At 37.7% G+C, this 14,373-nt stretch overlaps 1 protein-coding gene and 4 non-coding genes across 5 annotated transcripts; all 5 read right to left on the bottom strand.

The window, feature by feature from the left end:
• Positions 1 to 607: 607 nt before the first annotated feature.
• Positions 608 to 681, bottom strand: trnai-aau. Its single transcript has one exon. It is a non-coding gene; the product is annotated as a tRNA-Ile (tRNA).
• A 4,485-nt stretch (positions 682 to 5,166) lies between these two features.
• On the bottom strand, positions 5,167 to 5,240 carry trnai-aau. Its single transcript has one exon. It is a non-coding gene; the product is annotated as a tRNA-Ile (tRNA).
• Positions 5,241 to 7,360: 2,120 nt separating this feature from the next.
• trnai-aau lies at positions 7,361 to 7,434 on the bottom strand. The gene has a single exon. It is a non-coding gene; the product is annotated as a tRNA-Ile (tRNA).
• A 2,312-nt stretch (positions 7,435 to 9,746) lies between these two features.
• On the bottom strand, positions 9,747 to 9,820 carry trnai-aau. Its single transcript has one exon. It is a non-coding gene; the product is annotated as a tRNA-Ile (tRNA).
• Positions 9,821 to 10,623: 803 nt separating this feature from the next.
• Positions 10,624 to 14,227, bottom strand: ccr6a (chemokine (C-C motif) receptor 6a). Its single transcript, XM_046836279.1, has 2 exons — positions 14,085 to 14,227; positions 10,624 to 12,505 (listed from the first exon to the last, which is right to left on the bottom strand). Exon 2 carries the CDS (start codon positions 12,488 to 12,490, stop codon positions 11,309 to 11,311), a length of 1,182 nt encoding a protein of 393 aa, XP_046692235.1. The 5' UTR covers positions 12,491 to 12,505; positions 14,085 to 14,227; the 3' UTR covers positions 10,624 to 11,308.
• Between the last annotated feature and the right edge of the window lie 146 nt (positions 14,228 to 14,373).

Raw genomic sequence — 14,373 nt, 5'->3', positions numbered from 1 at the left:
CATACAGTACCACAACTCCTCTCTCTGCACCCTGTCATACACTTTCTCTAAATCCACAAACACACAATGCACTTACCTTATCTCCACTTTCCATCATCTAACTCCTCCTACTGCCATCTAACATAATTTATATCTGCTTATTTAATCAAAGGAAATAGTTTGTCCCCCTCTGCATTTAGTTTAGGGTTATTTACTAAATTAAATTAATGGGGGCAGTGGTGGTATAGTGCCACTGTTGGGCCCTTGAGTAAGGCACTTAACCCTATCTGCTCCAGGGGCTCAAACCCTGCGCTCTGACCCCAACTTCCTGACAAACTGGAATATGTGCAAATCCCAATTTCTCTTTGGTATTAATTAAAAAGTACTCTATTAATCCATCCAGATCAACATTTTCTACATTATCTACACTGAAACACATTCAGAAACACTAAAGATCTTTCTGGTATTGCAATAAATAACAGATTTCTGAACCTAGCCATGAAATAAAGCAATTCGCTTTGTTTCTGCTTACACTTGTTGACACTCTACGACCAGGACTTGTGGTAAGTCATCTTGGGATATATGAGTGAAAACCCGATCAGTTCTCATGACAGATTAAAAACAGATGTGGCCCGTACGGGGATCGAACCCGCGACCTTGGCGTTATTAGCACCACGCTCTAACCAACTGAGCTAACCGGCCTGTAGGGGGAGGGCGAGACAGCAATTTCGTGAGAGTTTAAGAATTAATGTAGAAGAGGGATAGGAAGAGTAGAAGAGGAAGAAGAAAAATTTGATGATGATCAAAAAATTTGATGATGATCAAAATCAAGATTAATTTAGCGCCATTTACCTTCAGCTACCGACAGCTACTGCAATCTACCTCCACATTCCAGAGATGGCAAAAGTACACACATCCTTAGTACAGATACTAATGTTGTAAAAGACTGTGGTAAAAGTTGAAGTACATCAAGTATGATGATGAGGATGATGATGATCATGTGATCAGGAATGCCTCTGTTCTTAGTCATGTTTACATCACTGACTCCATCTGTCTCATCCACGTTACACCTGTACTTCTTGTTGCCTTTCGCCTTGCTTACTGTTTGCTTCATAAACTAGTGTACGTCTATGTTGTGTATGCGACAGGAAATGATAGACCAATGGTAGGTTATAAAAGCCGTTTACCCCAATCTATCTCCACTTTTTCTTCTTCTTCCGACTTGTGCCATTAGGTTTCGCCACAGCGGATCATCTGTCTTCATACCCCTCTGTCCTCTACATCTGCCTCCGTCAACCCAACTACCTGCATGTCTTTCTTCACTACATCCATAAGCCGCCTCCTTGGTCTTCCTTCTTTCCTCCCTTCCGGTGGCTCGATCTTTAGCATTCTTCTAACGATATACCCCATATCCCTCCTCTGAACATGTCCAAACCATCTCAATCTCACCTCCCTCACCTTGTCTCCAAAACGTCCTACATGCGCTGTCCCTCTAATAAACTAATTTTTAATCCTGTCCATCCTCATCACTCCCAACGAAAACCTCAACATCTTCAGCTCTGCTACCTCCAGCTCCACCTCCTGTCTTTTACTCAATGCCACTGTCTAAACCATACAACAGAGCAGGTCTCACCACAGTCCTATAAACTTTCCCTTTCACTCTCGCAGATACTCTCCTATCACAAATCACTCCTGCCACTCTTCTCCACCCTGCCTGCACTCTCTTCTGTACTTCTCTAACACACTCTCTATTACTTTGCATTGTTGACCCCAGGTACCTGAACTCCTCCACATCAACCTCCTCTTCTCCCTGCAACCGCACCACTTCACTGCTTTCCCTCTCATTCACACACATGTACTCTGGCTTACTCATACTGACTTTCATTCCTATTCTCTCCAACGTGTACCTCCACTTCTCTAGGCTCTTCTCAACATGCTCCCTAGTCTCACCACAAATAACAATATCATCTGCAAACATCATAGACCATGGAGACTCCTGTCTGACATCGTCCGTCAACCTGTCCATCACCACTGCAAACAGGAAAGGGCTCAGAGCCGATCCTTGATGCAGTCCAACCTCCACCTTGTACCAGTCTGTCGTTCCTACTGCACACTTTAATGCTGTCACACTGTCCTCATACATGTCCTGCAGCACCCTCACATACTTCTCTGACACACCTGACTTTCTCATACAGTACCACAACTCCTCTCTCTGCACCCTGTCATACACTTTCTCTAAATCCACAAACACACAATGCACCTACCTTATCTCCACTTTCCATCATCTAACTCCTCCTACTGCCATCTAACATAATTTATATCTGCTTATTTAATCAAAGGAAATAGTTTGGGCCCCTCTGCATTGAGTTTAGGGTTATTTACTAAATTAAATTAATGGGGCAGTGGTGGTTCAGTGCCACTGTTGGGCCCTTGAGTATTGCAGTTAACCCTATCTGCTCCAGGGCTCAAACCCTGTGCTCTGACCCCAACTTCCTGACAAACTGGAATATGTGCAAATCCCAATTTCTCTTTGGGATTAATTAAAAGTACTCTATTAATCCATCCAGATCAACATTTTCTACATTATCTACACTGAAACATGTTCTAAAATATCTACACTGAAACATGTTCTAAAATATCTACACTGAAACATGTTCTAAAATATCTACACTGAAACATGTTCTAAAATATCTACACTGAAACATGTTCTAAAATATCTACACTGAAACATGTTCTAAAATATCTACACTGAAACATGTTCTAAAATATCTACACTGAAACATGTTCTAAAATATCTACACTGAAACATGTTCTAAAATATCTACACTGAAACATGTTCTAAAATATCTACACTGAAACATGTTCTAAAATATCTACACTGAAACATGTTCTAAAATATCTACACTGAAACATGTTCTAAAATATCTACACTGAAACATGTTCTAAAATATCTACACTGAAACATGTTCTAAAATATCTACACTGAAACACATTCAGAAACACTAAAGATCTTTCTGGTATTGCAATAAATAACAGATTTTTGCTACAAAAGATGTTATACAAAAAGTATAAATTTAAGTGAATTTGATTTAGTCCGATTGGAAAAATAAAATATAAATAAATGAAAATAAATAAATTAAATTGGAGCAGCTGTCTCTAATTAGAAATCACTGATTTTACAATTATACGGTTGTGTTGCTGTATTAGACATTGAACTTTATTGTACTATAAATGGGATGGGTTCTGTTTATATTGTACAATTTACAATTTTTACTGAACTAGAATATAAAAATATACCTTCACTGGTTAAGCAGATTACAGAGTAATGTTTATATATTTACTTATTTGTTTGTTTGTTTATAATTGTTATGAAATAATAAATAGGGTTAACCATGGCTACTTTCGCTGTAATATTATAGAGGGTGGTGTATTGCAAATTTTCTTTTCACTGCCCTCAATCATAGGAAATAGTTTGTCCCCTCTGCATTTAGTTTAGGGTTATTTACTAAATTAAATTAATGGGGCAGTGGTGGTTCAGTGCCACTGTTGGGCCCTTGAGTATTGCAGTTAACCCTATCTGCTCCAGGGCTCAAACCCTGCTCTGACCCCAACTTCCTGACAAACTGGAATATGTGCAAATCCCAATTTCTCTTTGGTATTAATTAAAAGTACTCTATTAATCCATCCAGATCAACATTTTCTACATTATCTACACTGAAACATGTTCTAAAATATCTACACTGAAACATGTTCTAAAATATCTACACTGAAACATGTTCTAAAATATCTACACTGAAACATGTTCTAAAATATCTACACTGAAACATGTTCTAAAATATCTACACTGAAACATGTTCTAAAATATCTACACTGAAACATGTTCTAAAATATCTACACTGAAACATGTTCTAAAATATCTACACTGAAACATGTTCTAAAATATCTACACTGAAACATGTTCTAAAATATCTACACTGAAACACATTCAGAAACACTAAAGATCTTTCTGGTATTGCAATAAATAACAGATTTTTTGCTACAAAAAAATGTTATACAAAAAGTATAGAATTTAAGTGAATTTGATTTAGTCCGGATTGGAAAAAATATATATATAAATAAATGAAAATAAATAAATGACATTGGAGCAGCTTCATGTCTCTAATTAGAGATCACTGATTTTACAGTTATACGGTTGTGTTGCTGTATTAGACATTGAACTTTATTGTACTATAAATGGGATGATTTCTGTTTATATTGTACAATTTACAATTTTTTTTACTGAACTAGAATATAAAAAATATACCTTCACTGGTTAAGCAGATTACAGAGTAATGTTTATATATTTACTTATCAAGTCAAGTCAAGTCAAGTGGCTTTTATTGTCATTTTTACTATACACAGTGGTACACAGTACACAGTAAAAATGAAACAACGTTCCTCTGAAACCCTGGTGCTACACTAAACAACAAAACAACATAAAGTGCATCGAGTGCAGCCTGGTGCAAACAGTGCAAACAAAAGAACAGTACAGACAGACAGAGTGCAGACAGACAACACAAGACAAGACAAAAGACAAAAACCAAGTATATGTGTTTGTTTGTTTGTTTGTTTTTAGTTGTTATAAAATAATAAATAGGGTTAACCATGGCTACTTTCGCTGTAATATTATAGAGTGTGGTGTATTGCAAATTTTCTTTTCACTGCCCTCAATCAAAGGAAATAGTTTGGGCCCCTCTGCATTGAGTTTAGGGTTATTTACTAAATTAAATTAATGGGGGCAGTGGTGGTATAGTGCCACTGTTGGGCCCTTGAGTATTGCAGTTAACCCTATCTGCTCCAGGGGCTCAAACCCTGCACTCTGACCCCAACTTCCTGACAAACTGGAATATGTGCAAATCCCAATTTCTCTTTGGGATTAATTAAAAAGTACTCTATTAATCCATCCAGATCAGAGATCTACACTGAAACATGTTCTAAAATATCTACACTGAAACACATTCAGAAACACTAAAGATCTTTCTGGTATTGCAATAAATAACAGATTTCTGAACCTAGCCATGAAATAAACCAATTCGCTTTGTTTCTGCTTACACTTGCTGACACTCTACAACCAGGGCTTGTGATAAGTCATCTTGGGATATATGAGTGAAAACCCGATCAGTCCTCGTGACAGATTAAAAACAGATGTGGCCCGTACGGGGATCGAACCCGCGACCTTGGCGTTATTAGCACCACGCTCTAACCAACTGAGCTAACCGGCCTGTAGGGGGAGGGCGAGACAGCAATTTTGTGAGAGCTTAATAATTAATGTAGAAGAGGAAAAGGAAGAAGTAGAAGAGGATGAATAAAAATTTGATGATGATGATGATGATGATGATGATCAAAATCAAGATTAATTTAGCGCCATTTACCTTCAGCTGCCGACAGATACTGCAATCTACCTCTACATTCCAGAGATGGCAAAAGTACACACATCCTTAGTACAGATACTAATGTTGTAAAAGACTGTGGTAAAAGTTTAAATACATCAAGTATGATGATGAGGATGATGATGATCATGTGATCAGGAATGCCTCTGTTCTTAGTCATGTTTACATCACTGACTCCATCTGTCTCATCCACGTTACCCCTGTCCTTCTTGTTGTCTTTTGTCTTGCTTATTGTTTGCTTCGTAAACTAGTGTACGTCTATGTTGTGTAAGAGACAGAAAATAATACACCAGTGGTAGGTTATAAAAGCCGTTTACCCCAATCTGTCTCCACTTCTTCTTCTTCTTCTTTTTCTTCTTCTTCTTCTTCTTCTTCTACTTTTGGCTTCTGCCATTAGGGTTCGCCACAGCGGATCATCTGTCTCCATACCCCTCTGTCCTCTACATCTGCCTCTGTCAACCCAACTACCTGCATGTCTTCCTTCACCCCATCCATAAACCTCCTTCTTGGTCTTCCTCCTTTCCTCCTTCCTAGTGGCTCCATCATCAGCATTCTTCTACTGATATACCCCATGTCCCTCCTCTGCACATGTCAAAACCATTTCAATCTCACCTCCATCACCTTGTCTCCAAAACGTCCTACATGCGCTGTCACTCGAATAAACTAATTTCTAATTCTGTCCATTGTCGTCACTCCCAACGAAAACCTCAACATCTTTAGCTCTGCTACGTCCAGCTCCACCTCCTGTCTTTTACTCAATGCCACTGTCTAAACCATAGAACATCGCAGGTCTCACCACAGTCCTATAAATATTCCCTTTCATTCTTGCAGATACTCTTCACAAATCACTCCTGTCACTCTTCTCCACCCACTCCACCCTGCCTGCACTCTTTTCTTTACTTCTCTAACACATTCTCCATTACTTTGCACTGTTGACCCCGGGTACCTGAACTCTTCCACTTCCACCACCTCGTCTCCCTGCAACAGCACCACTCCACTGCCATCCCTCTCATTCACACACATGTACTCTGTCTTACTCCTACTGACTTTCATTTCTCTTCTCTCCAGCACATACCTCCACCTCTCTAGGCTCTGCTTAACCTGTTCCCTACTCTCACCACAAATCACAATATCACCCACAAACATTATAGTCCTGTCTGACCTCGTCTGTCAACCTGTCCATCACCACTGCAAACAGGAAAGGGCTCAGAGCTGATCCTTGATGCAGTCCAACCTCCACCTTGAATCAGTCTGTCGCTCCCACTGCACACTTCACGGCTGTCACACTGTCCTCATACATGTCCTGCAGCACCCTCACATACTTCTCTGACACACCTGACTTCCTCATACAGTACCACAACTCCTCTCTCTGCACCCTGTCATACACTTTCTCTAAATCCACAAACACACAATGCACTTACCTTATCTCCACTTTCCATCATCTAACTCCTCCTACTGCCATCTAACATAATTTATATCTGCTTATTTAATCAAAGGAAATAGTTTGTCCCCCTCTGCATTTAGTTTAGGGTTATTTACTAAATTAAATTAATGGGGGCAGTGGTGGTATAGTGCCACTGTTGGGCCCTTGAGTAAGGCACTTAACCCTATCTGCTCCAGGGGCGCAAACCCTGCGCTCTGACCCCAACTTCCTGACAAACTGGAATATGTGCAAATCCCAATTTCTCTTTGGTATTAATTAAAAAGTACTCTATTAATCCATCCAGATCAACATTTTCTACATTATCTACACTGAAACACATTCAGAAACACTAAAGATCTTTCTGGTATTGCAATAAATAACAGATTTCTGAACCTAGCCATGAAATAAAGCAATTCGCTTTGTTTCTGCTTACACTTGTTGACACTCTACGACCAGGACTTGTGGTAAGTCATCTTGTGATATATGAGTGAAAACCCGATCAGTCCTCGTGACAGATTAAAAACAGATGTGGCCCGTACGGGGATCGAACCCGCGACCTTGGCGTTATTAGCACCACGCTCTAACCAACTGAGCTAACCGGCCTGTAGGGGGAGTAAGAGACAGCAATTTCATGAGAGCTTAAGAATTAATGTAGAAGAGGGTTAGGAAGAGTAGAAGAGGAAGAAGAAAAATTTGATGATGATCAAAAAAAATTGATGATGATCAAAATCAAGATTAATTTAGCGCCATTTACCTTCAGCTGCCGACAGATACTGCAATCTACCTCCACATTCCAGAGATGGCAAAAGTACACACATCCTTAGTACAGATGTTGTAAAAAGACTGTGGTAAAAGTTGAAGTAAATCAAATATGATGATAAGGATGATGATGATCATGTGATCAGGAATGCCTTTACCCTGCCATCTACCCTAATCTACCTCTCAGAGATAGATTAGACTAGGTCAGAGATGAACAGACTAGGGTCAACAATCTATTTTAATATTTAATATAACAGATTTTTTTGCTACAAAAAAATGTAATACAAAAAGTATAGAATTTAAGTGAATTTGATTTAGTCCGAATTGGAAAAAAAAATAAAAATAAATAAAAATAAATACATACATTTGGAGCAGCTTCATGTCTCTAATTAGATTTCTAATTAGATAATTGATTTTACAATTATACGGTTGTGTTGCTGTATTAGACATTGAACTTTATTGTACTATAAATGGGATGGTTTCTGTTTATATTGTACAATTTATAATTTTTTTACTGAACTAGAACTTAAAAAATATAACTTTACAGGAATGCCTCTGTTCTTAGTCATGTTTACATCACTGACTCCTTCTGTCTCATCCATGTTACCCCTGTACTTCTTGTGGCCTTTTGTCTTGCTTATTGTTTGCTTCGTAAACTAGTGTACGTCTATGTTGTGTAAGAGACAGGAAATAATACCCCAGTGGTAGGTTATAAAAGCCGTTTACCCCAATCTATCTCCACTTACCATCATCTAACTCCTCCTACTGCCATCTACCCTAATCTATCTCTTCTTACTGTCATCTAACCTCATTTATCCCCACTTACCATTCTCTTTTGCTCTTCATGACCTCCACAATTTGCCACCAATGATCCAAAAAGAGCAGAAGTATTGTAAAGATTTGGAAGACCGGAAATCTTCCACCCTCACCTGTCCTGTGGTGAGCAAGCTCTGGTTACAACTTTACCTTAAATTAGTGTAACCAATTGGGCTCCCTCATTAACTTTAAAACAGTCTATATTGTTGCAAAAGTTACAAAATAAAACTTCATTTCATGCAATGCTTACAGGGTCACAAGTTAAACAATAATGAGAATCTATACTCTAAATCAGAGGTTTGTAGGAAGTGTTGTGATGTTCATTCACTGAGTCCCACTGCTGATGATATTTTTTATTTCATAGGTCAGAGATGAACAGACTAGGGTCAACAATATATTTTAAAATAACAGATTTTTTGCTACAAAAAATTTAATACAAAATGTATAGAATTTAAGCAAATTTGATTTAGTCCGATTGGAAAAAATGAAATAAAAATAAATTATAAAATTGGAGCAGCTTCATGTCTCTAATTAGAGATCACTGATCACTGACAGTTATACGGTTGTATTGCTGTATTAGACATTGAACTTTATTGTACTATAAATGGGATGGTTTCTGTTTATATTGTACAATTTATAATTTTTTTACTGAACTAGAACTTAAGAAATATAACTTCACTGGTTAAGCAGATTACAGAGTAATGTTTATATATTTACTCATGTGTTTGTTTGTTTGTTTATAATTGTTATGAAATAATAAATAAGGTTAACCATGGCTACTTTCGTTGTAATATTATAGAGTGTGGTGTATTGCAAATTTTCTTTCCACTTCCATGAAATAAACCAATTCACTTTGTTTCTGCTTACACTTGCTGACACTTTACGACCAGGGCTTGTGATAAGTCATCTTGGGATATACACTGGTGATCAAAATTAGAGAACAATTTATAAACAATTGAACAATTCTTACTTGTTACTTTAGAACGGCCCACCATCTTGCAGAGTCAGTGAAACTGGAAGTTAGGCTGCCAGTTAAATAGGGGTTGACAGATAATCAAGGAAATCAGCAGCAGGTACCATATTAACACCAATAACTGGGAGGTATCTGAAAGTGTTCTCTAATTTTGATCAGTGTGTTTTCTGAAAATAATGTTTTTTTTAAATGCCTTAGTTATTTTGTGAAAAATGTGTTCTGGTAGCATGGTATAGACAGGACAAAAACTCCTTCAGCTGTTGAGCAGTGAAGACATTATTTCAGAATTGTTTACTTGTTCTCTAATTTTGATCACCAGTGTATGACTGAAAACCGATCAGTCCTCGTGACAGATTAAAAACAGATGTGGCCCGTACGGGGATCGAACCCGCGACCTTGGCGTTATTAGCACCACGCTCTAACCAACTGAGCTAACCGGCCTGTACATAGTGTAAAATTAAAAAACGTTTCTGTTGACTATTCTGAAAATATATTTGACATGTAAGCAGCTTCATAATTATATATATTATTTTAATTATTAATTATTTGTGTGTTTTTAATATTAATATTATTATCAGGTTTCCGTATGAGAGCAGTGAAATGTTCAGTTGTTTTAAATTACATTTACTAAGAAGAGCATCATCCAATCACAGTGAATATTCATTCATTCATAAATAAAGCTGAGTGTGTGTTAATATTGTGTATTTGGTATCTTTATTGATTTATTCACTTACTTGATGTGATGTGTTTAGAGTAACGCAAGATGGCAGCACTTCTTCAATGACATATGAAGTAATAAGGGGCAAGAACCCTGAGCCTGGGCATGTGTGTGTCCCTGAACAGCCTTGAAAATCTAGTAAAATATCTGTGATCAGCTCCTAGTGACAAAAGGGAGTGATTTTCATCATGGAGTAATAAAAGCTTTTGGTGGAACAAGAGATTTTCAATAACTATAACATTTGACTCATGCTATTAGCTTCAAACTAATAATTTAAGAGTAAACAGCAGCCTAGCAGTATGTTTTAAGGGATTCTGTCAGTGTGTGAGGTTAAGACGTAAAGAATCTCTACAAAATAGCAAATTATCTTGTTACAATTTGTATATATTGAATCAGTTTGTAAAACGAAAGCTAAAAAGGCTATTTGACAGTTTAAGTCTCTTTCTTGCCCAGTAAAACGTTTAGTTATGCCTTTACGCTTAATTAAGATTTATAATTTGCTTGAAAGATCACAACATGGGAAATGTTTGATACAAATATCTTTATTTTTATGCCAATATTTATACAATACTATTTTCTTTCACTAAGAAACAAACACCATCAGTATCTGCAGACATTCAAATTCATTCCTTCATATTTTTTTTTATTGTTCATGAATCTTAGCAAACCTTCTGGAGCCCTGAAAACAACACCACTGTACAATAACATCAGCTCACAAATAATCCTTTAGACGTCATTGCATTTCTGCATTTCATTCTCATTTAACAGAAGTGTGCGTAAGCACTCAATAGCTATATAAATGAACACATACCACACTGGTACAGGAAAAATTCAAGTCAAACTTAAATAAAAAAAAAAAAAAAAAAACCCCAAAAGAATAACAATATTTCTATTTTTTTTTTTTTTTTTTTAACAGCAGAAGCTCATTTTATTTAAGAAATACAAATGACAGTGGACTGCATCTACTGTATTATTAAAGCTCTTTATACACAAAAGTACAGGAAAAAATATTACCAAACATAAGAAGTAAGAAGTTACTAAAAAATCTTCTTGCTGCAAGAACTAAACATGTATTTAAAAATTAAACACAAAAAAAATTATTAACTGTAGCATGGAGCTTGCATTGTTTTTCAGTGCAGCAAAGAGCCAAAAACCTGGCAGTGTGAATACCCCTCAGTTTTGATTGTTAATTAGACATAGGCCATTTTTTTTTACATGGTAAAGGAAGTATTGTTTTCGTTCGCTGAGCTATCTACAGATCTTCGGGAAGATAAGTAAGCCTCAGAGGTGACTCGTGACGTGCGTCGTGCACCGATGTAGTTCTTCCCAAGGCACCAGAGGTCCTCCACAACCTTACGGAAGTGGTTCCTGAATTTGACCCCAATGAAGGCGTAGAGCAGTGGGTTGAGGCAGCAGTGCAGGTAGGCCAAGCTTTCAGTGAGTATCAGCACCAGCTGTATGGTGTAATGCTCACTGCAGTCTGCATTTGAGAACATGAAAACGATGTCGTAGAACAGGGCTGCGTTGTAGGGCAGATGGCAGGCGATGAAAACCAACACTACGGTCAGGACCACACGCACAGCCTTGTGCCTTTGAAAGTTCTTGGCGCGCAGGAGTGTGTACATCACACTGGAGTAGCAGAAGCCCATGACCAGCAACGGTAAGCAAAACCCCACAGCCACCTGGGAACTCGGCACTAGCACCTTGATACGCTTTGCGGTGTCGTTGTCGGTGAAACGAAAGAAGCATATGTGCTGCTCCTCTGATGGAACGATGTGTGCGTCAGAAGCTGATACTGTCGACTCTTCAGGCAGGTATGTAGCATCAGAGGTGGCGTGTGTAAATTCTAGAAACGTTGTATTGTATGTCTGACTGGGCTTGTAGCGCTCATAGAATATGAAGGTGGGCAAAGTCAGGAGCAAGGCCAAAAGCCAGACAAACGCACAGATCACGTAACTGTAGACCATCATACTCGAGCGGAATCGGAAAGACCGGCGAGCTTGTACAATAGCCAAGTAGCGGTCTAAACTGATGCAAGCCAGAAGCAGGATGCCGCTGTACAGGTTGATGTTGTAAATGCCACGCAATAGCTTGCAGGACCAGTTACCCAAAACCCAGTCATTCTGCTCACTAAAGATAATCAGAGGCAGGGCCACTACAAACATGACGTCTGCTATGGCCACGTTCAAAAGGTAAACATCCGTCATGGACTTGGTACGCTTGTAGAAAGAATATGTAAGGATCACTAGGATATTCCCAATGAAACCTACTATGCAGATAAGCGGGTGAACGTAGACCTGGAGACAATACTTAATTTGAAGGCGTACTGAATTACTGTTCAGATCACACGGCTGCTCCATGTCTTCCCCATATTCAGCGAATTCCTCACTCATTTTCACCTTCTAATACTGCAAAGAAAAAGAAGAATGGGAATATGAGGGAATACATTTCACTTTAAACACAACTATCGCTCCCCTTGCTCTCTTTTTTTGTACCCATCTCATTTGGTCATGGAATATAAATGTACTTTAATGCTACTGATCACATTTCTCAGTTTGCCAGAGGTTTATTCTAATTATAGGATCTAAGTGTAATTATACTATATATTGTAAGAAATATAGTCCATAACCACAGGTGGTGTCCTGGGATTTAAACAATAACCTTCAGGTCACTATCAAAAGTCCTTTTATAATAAAGCACTATGGTGTTCCAGACCATTTTCTCCATGCCGCTAGCAAATACAGAAAACATCTCAAATAAGTGTCATGCAGACTGAGATCTAGCAGGTTTGATTCTCTGGCCCCGCCTAAAAGTCAGTTTCCAAAGTAACAAAAAACCCCACAACCCTTTCATTATGCAATCGTTGCTTTGAAGCAAGTTGTCATTTTCATAAACGCAGAAAGAGCAAATGTGCAAGAACCAGGTCACGCTCTGTCTCTAAAAGCCACCAAAAGCCATAAGTCAAGATTCAGTGCCAACGACCGATTTTAGAGCTACCGGAAGGATCGATGTTCCAGAACTCAACCAAACTACGATAATGTGTGCTTCAGTTTGTTCTGTAGATCTGCTTCTCTTTAATGGCGCTTTTTTAAAAAAGAGAAAAAATTGTATCGGATATGGCAAAAAAAAACTTAACATAAAACCATTGAAACTATGAACTGGTGGTTTGTTTGGTTTTTGTTTTATGAATATGCTTTTTACCACACATCAGCAACTTCACATTTAAAATTTTGTTTCAGCAGTGGAAAAAACCCCACCTGAGAATCTAATCATTGGTAAATTCTGACTGAATTTATTACTGAATTAAATAAATTGGTTAATCCAAACCTTCAGGAAGTCCAAAAGAAGCAGACCTACATAGTTTTACTAACAAAAATAGGTTTTCTCGGCGTGTGTGTGAAAAGTCCAAGAATAAAAATAAATTACTTTCACGTTTAACAAACCCGTGTAAGATTTGAATAAATGTCACAATTGGGATTTTGCTGCATGCAAATGGACTAAATGCAGACTGTAACAAAGGTCTTGCCTGTTGCTAGTAAAAGTGGAGAAAATGAACATATTTGGATTAAATTTCAAATGGAGTTTATTAAGAAATCAGCAAAAACCTAAAGGGTTTGTTAGTAATTAAATAAAAAATTCCAATTACTTGATCCGCACACCATTCTAAATCCATATTAATCATTTTGCTCATCAAAATGTGACTATTTTTTTTTTTTTTTTAAACAAACACTGTACTTCTAATGATTTTGCTCATTATTGTAAAAAAAAAAAAAAATAATACAAATACTAATAAGAAATTAATAAAGGACTAAGGACGAATAAAGGAAAGTGCAAACGTATCACCGTATCTAACCAAGGTAACTATACCCAAACACAATAATGCTTAACTGGTTTGATCTACTTCGACAAATCAGTGTGTAAAAACACACATCTGTTACCAGAAAAAAAAAGTTGAAAGCGAAGTTAAAAGGAAACAAAAGTGCTTACCAGCCTCGCTGCAAGTCTGCTTCACAGCTGTTGTCGTGTACGACTGCAGGATCAGCAACGTGTGCGCTCACATGTAATTAAACAAGGTGGAGCCTTTGATAAAATCGGAGTACTTGATGTCTGGTCTTTTAGTTTCCATAACCAGCAGGTCATTCATGCTTATAAACAGGCACACAGCAATTTAGAGCCCATTTAAATTGTCTATGGGTTTCATAGAACAAAAAATATACAATGTCTTGATTTATATAGTGTAGCAAAAACAAGGAATGAAATCACATAAAAAGGGAAG

The sequence above is a fragment of the Silurus meridionalis genome, chromosome 23 (genome assembly GCF_014805685.1).
Source record: "Silurus meridionalis isolate SWU-2019-XX chromosome 23, ASM1480568v1, whole genome shotgun sequence".
Taxonomy (NCBI): Eukaryota; Metazoa; Chordata; class Actinopteri; order Siluriformes; family Siluridae; genus Silurus; species Silurus meridionalis.
Note: the sequence above shows the minus strand (reverse complement) of the source record. Positions and strands in the feature narration are given on the sequence as shown.

Coding starts and splice junctions, on each gene's coding strand:
- ccr6a (XM_046836279.1), bottom strand. CDS start 12,490: ATGAGTGAGGAATTCGCTGAATATGGGGAAGACATGGAGCAGCCGTGT.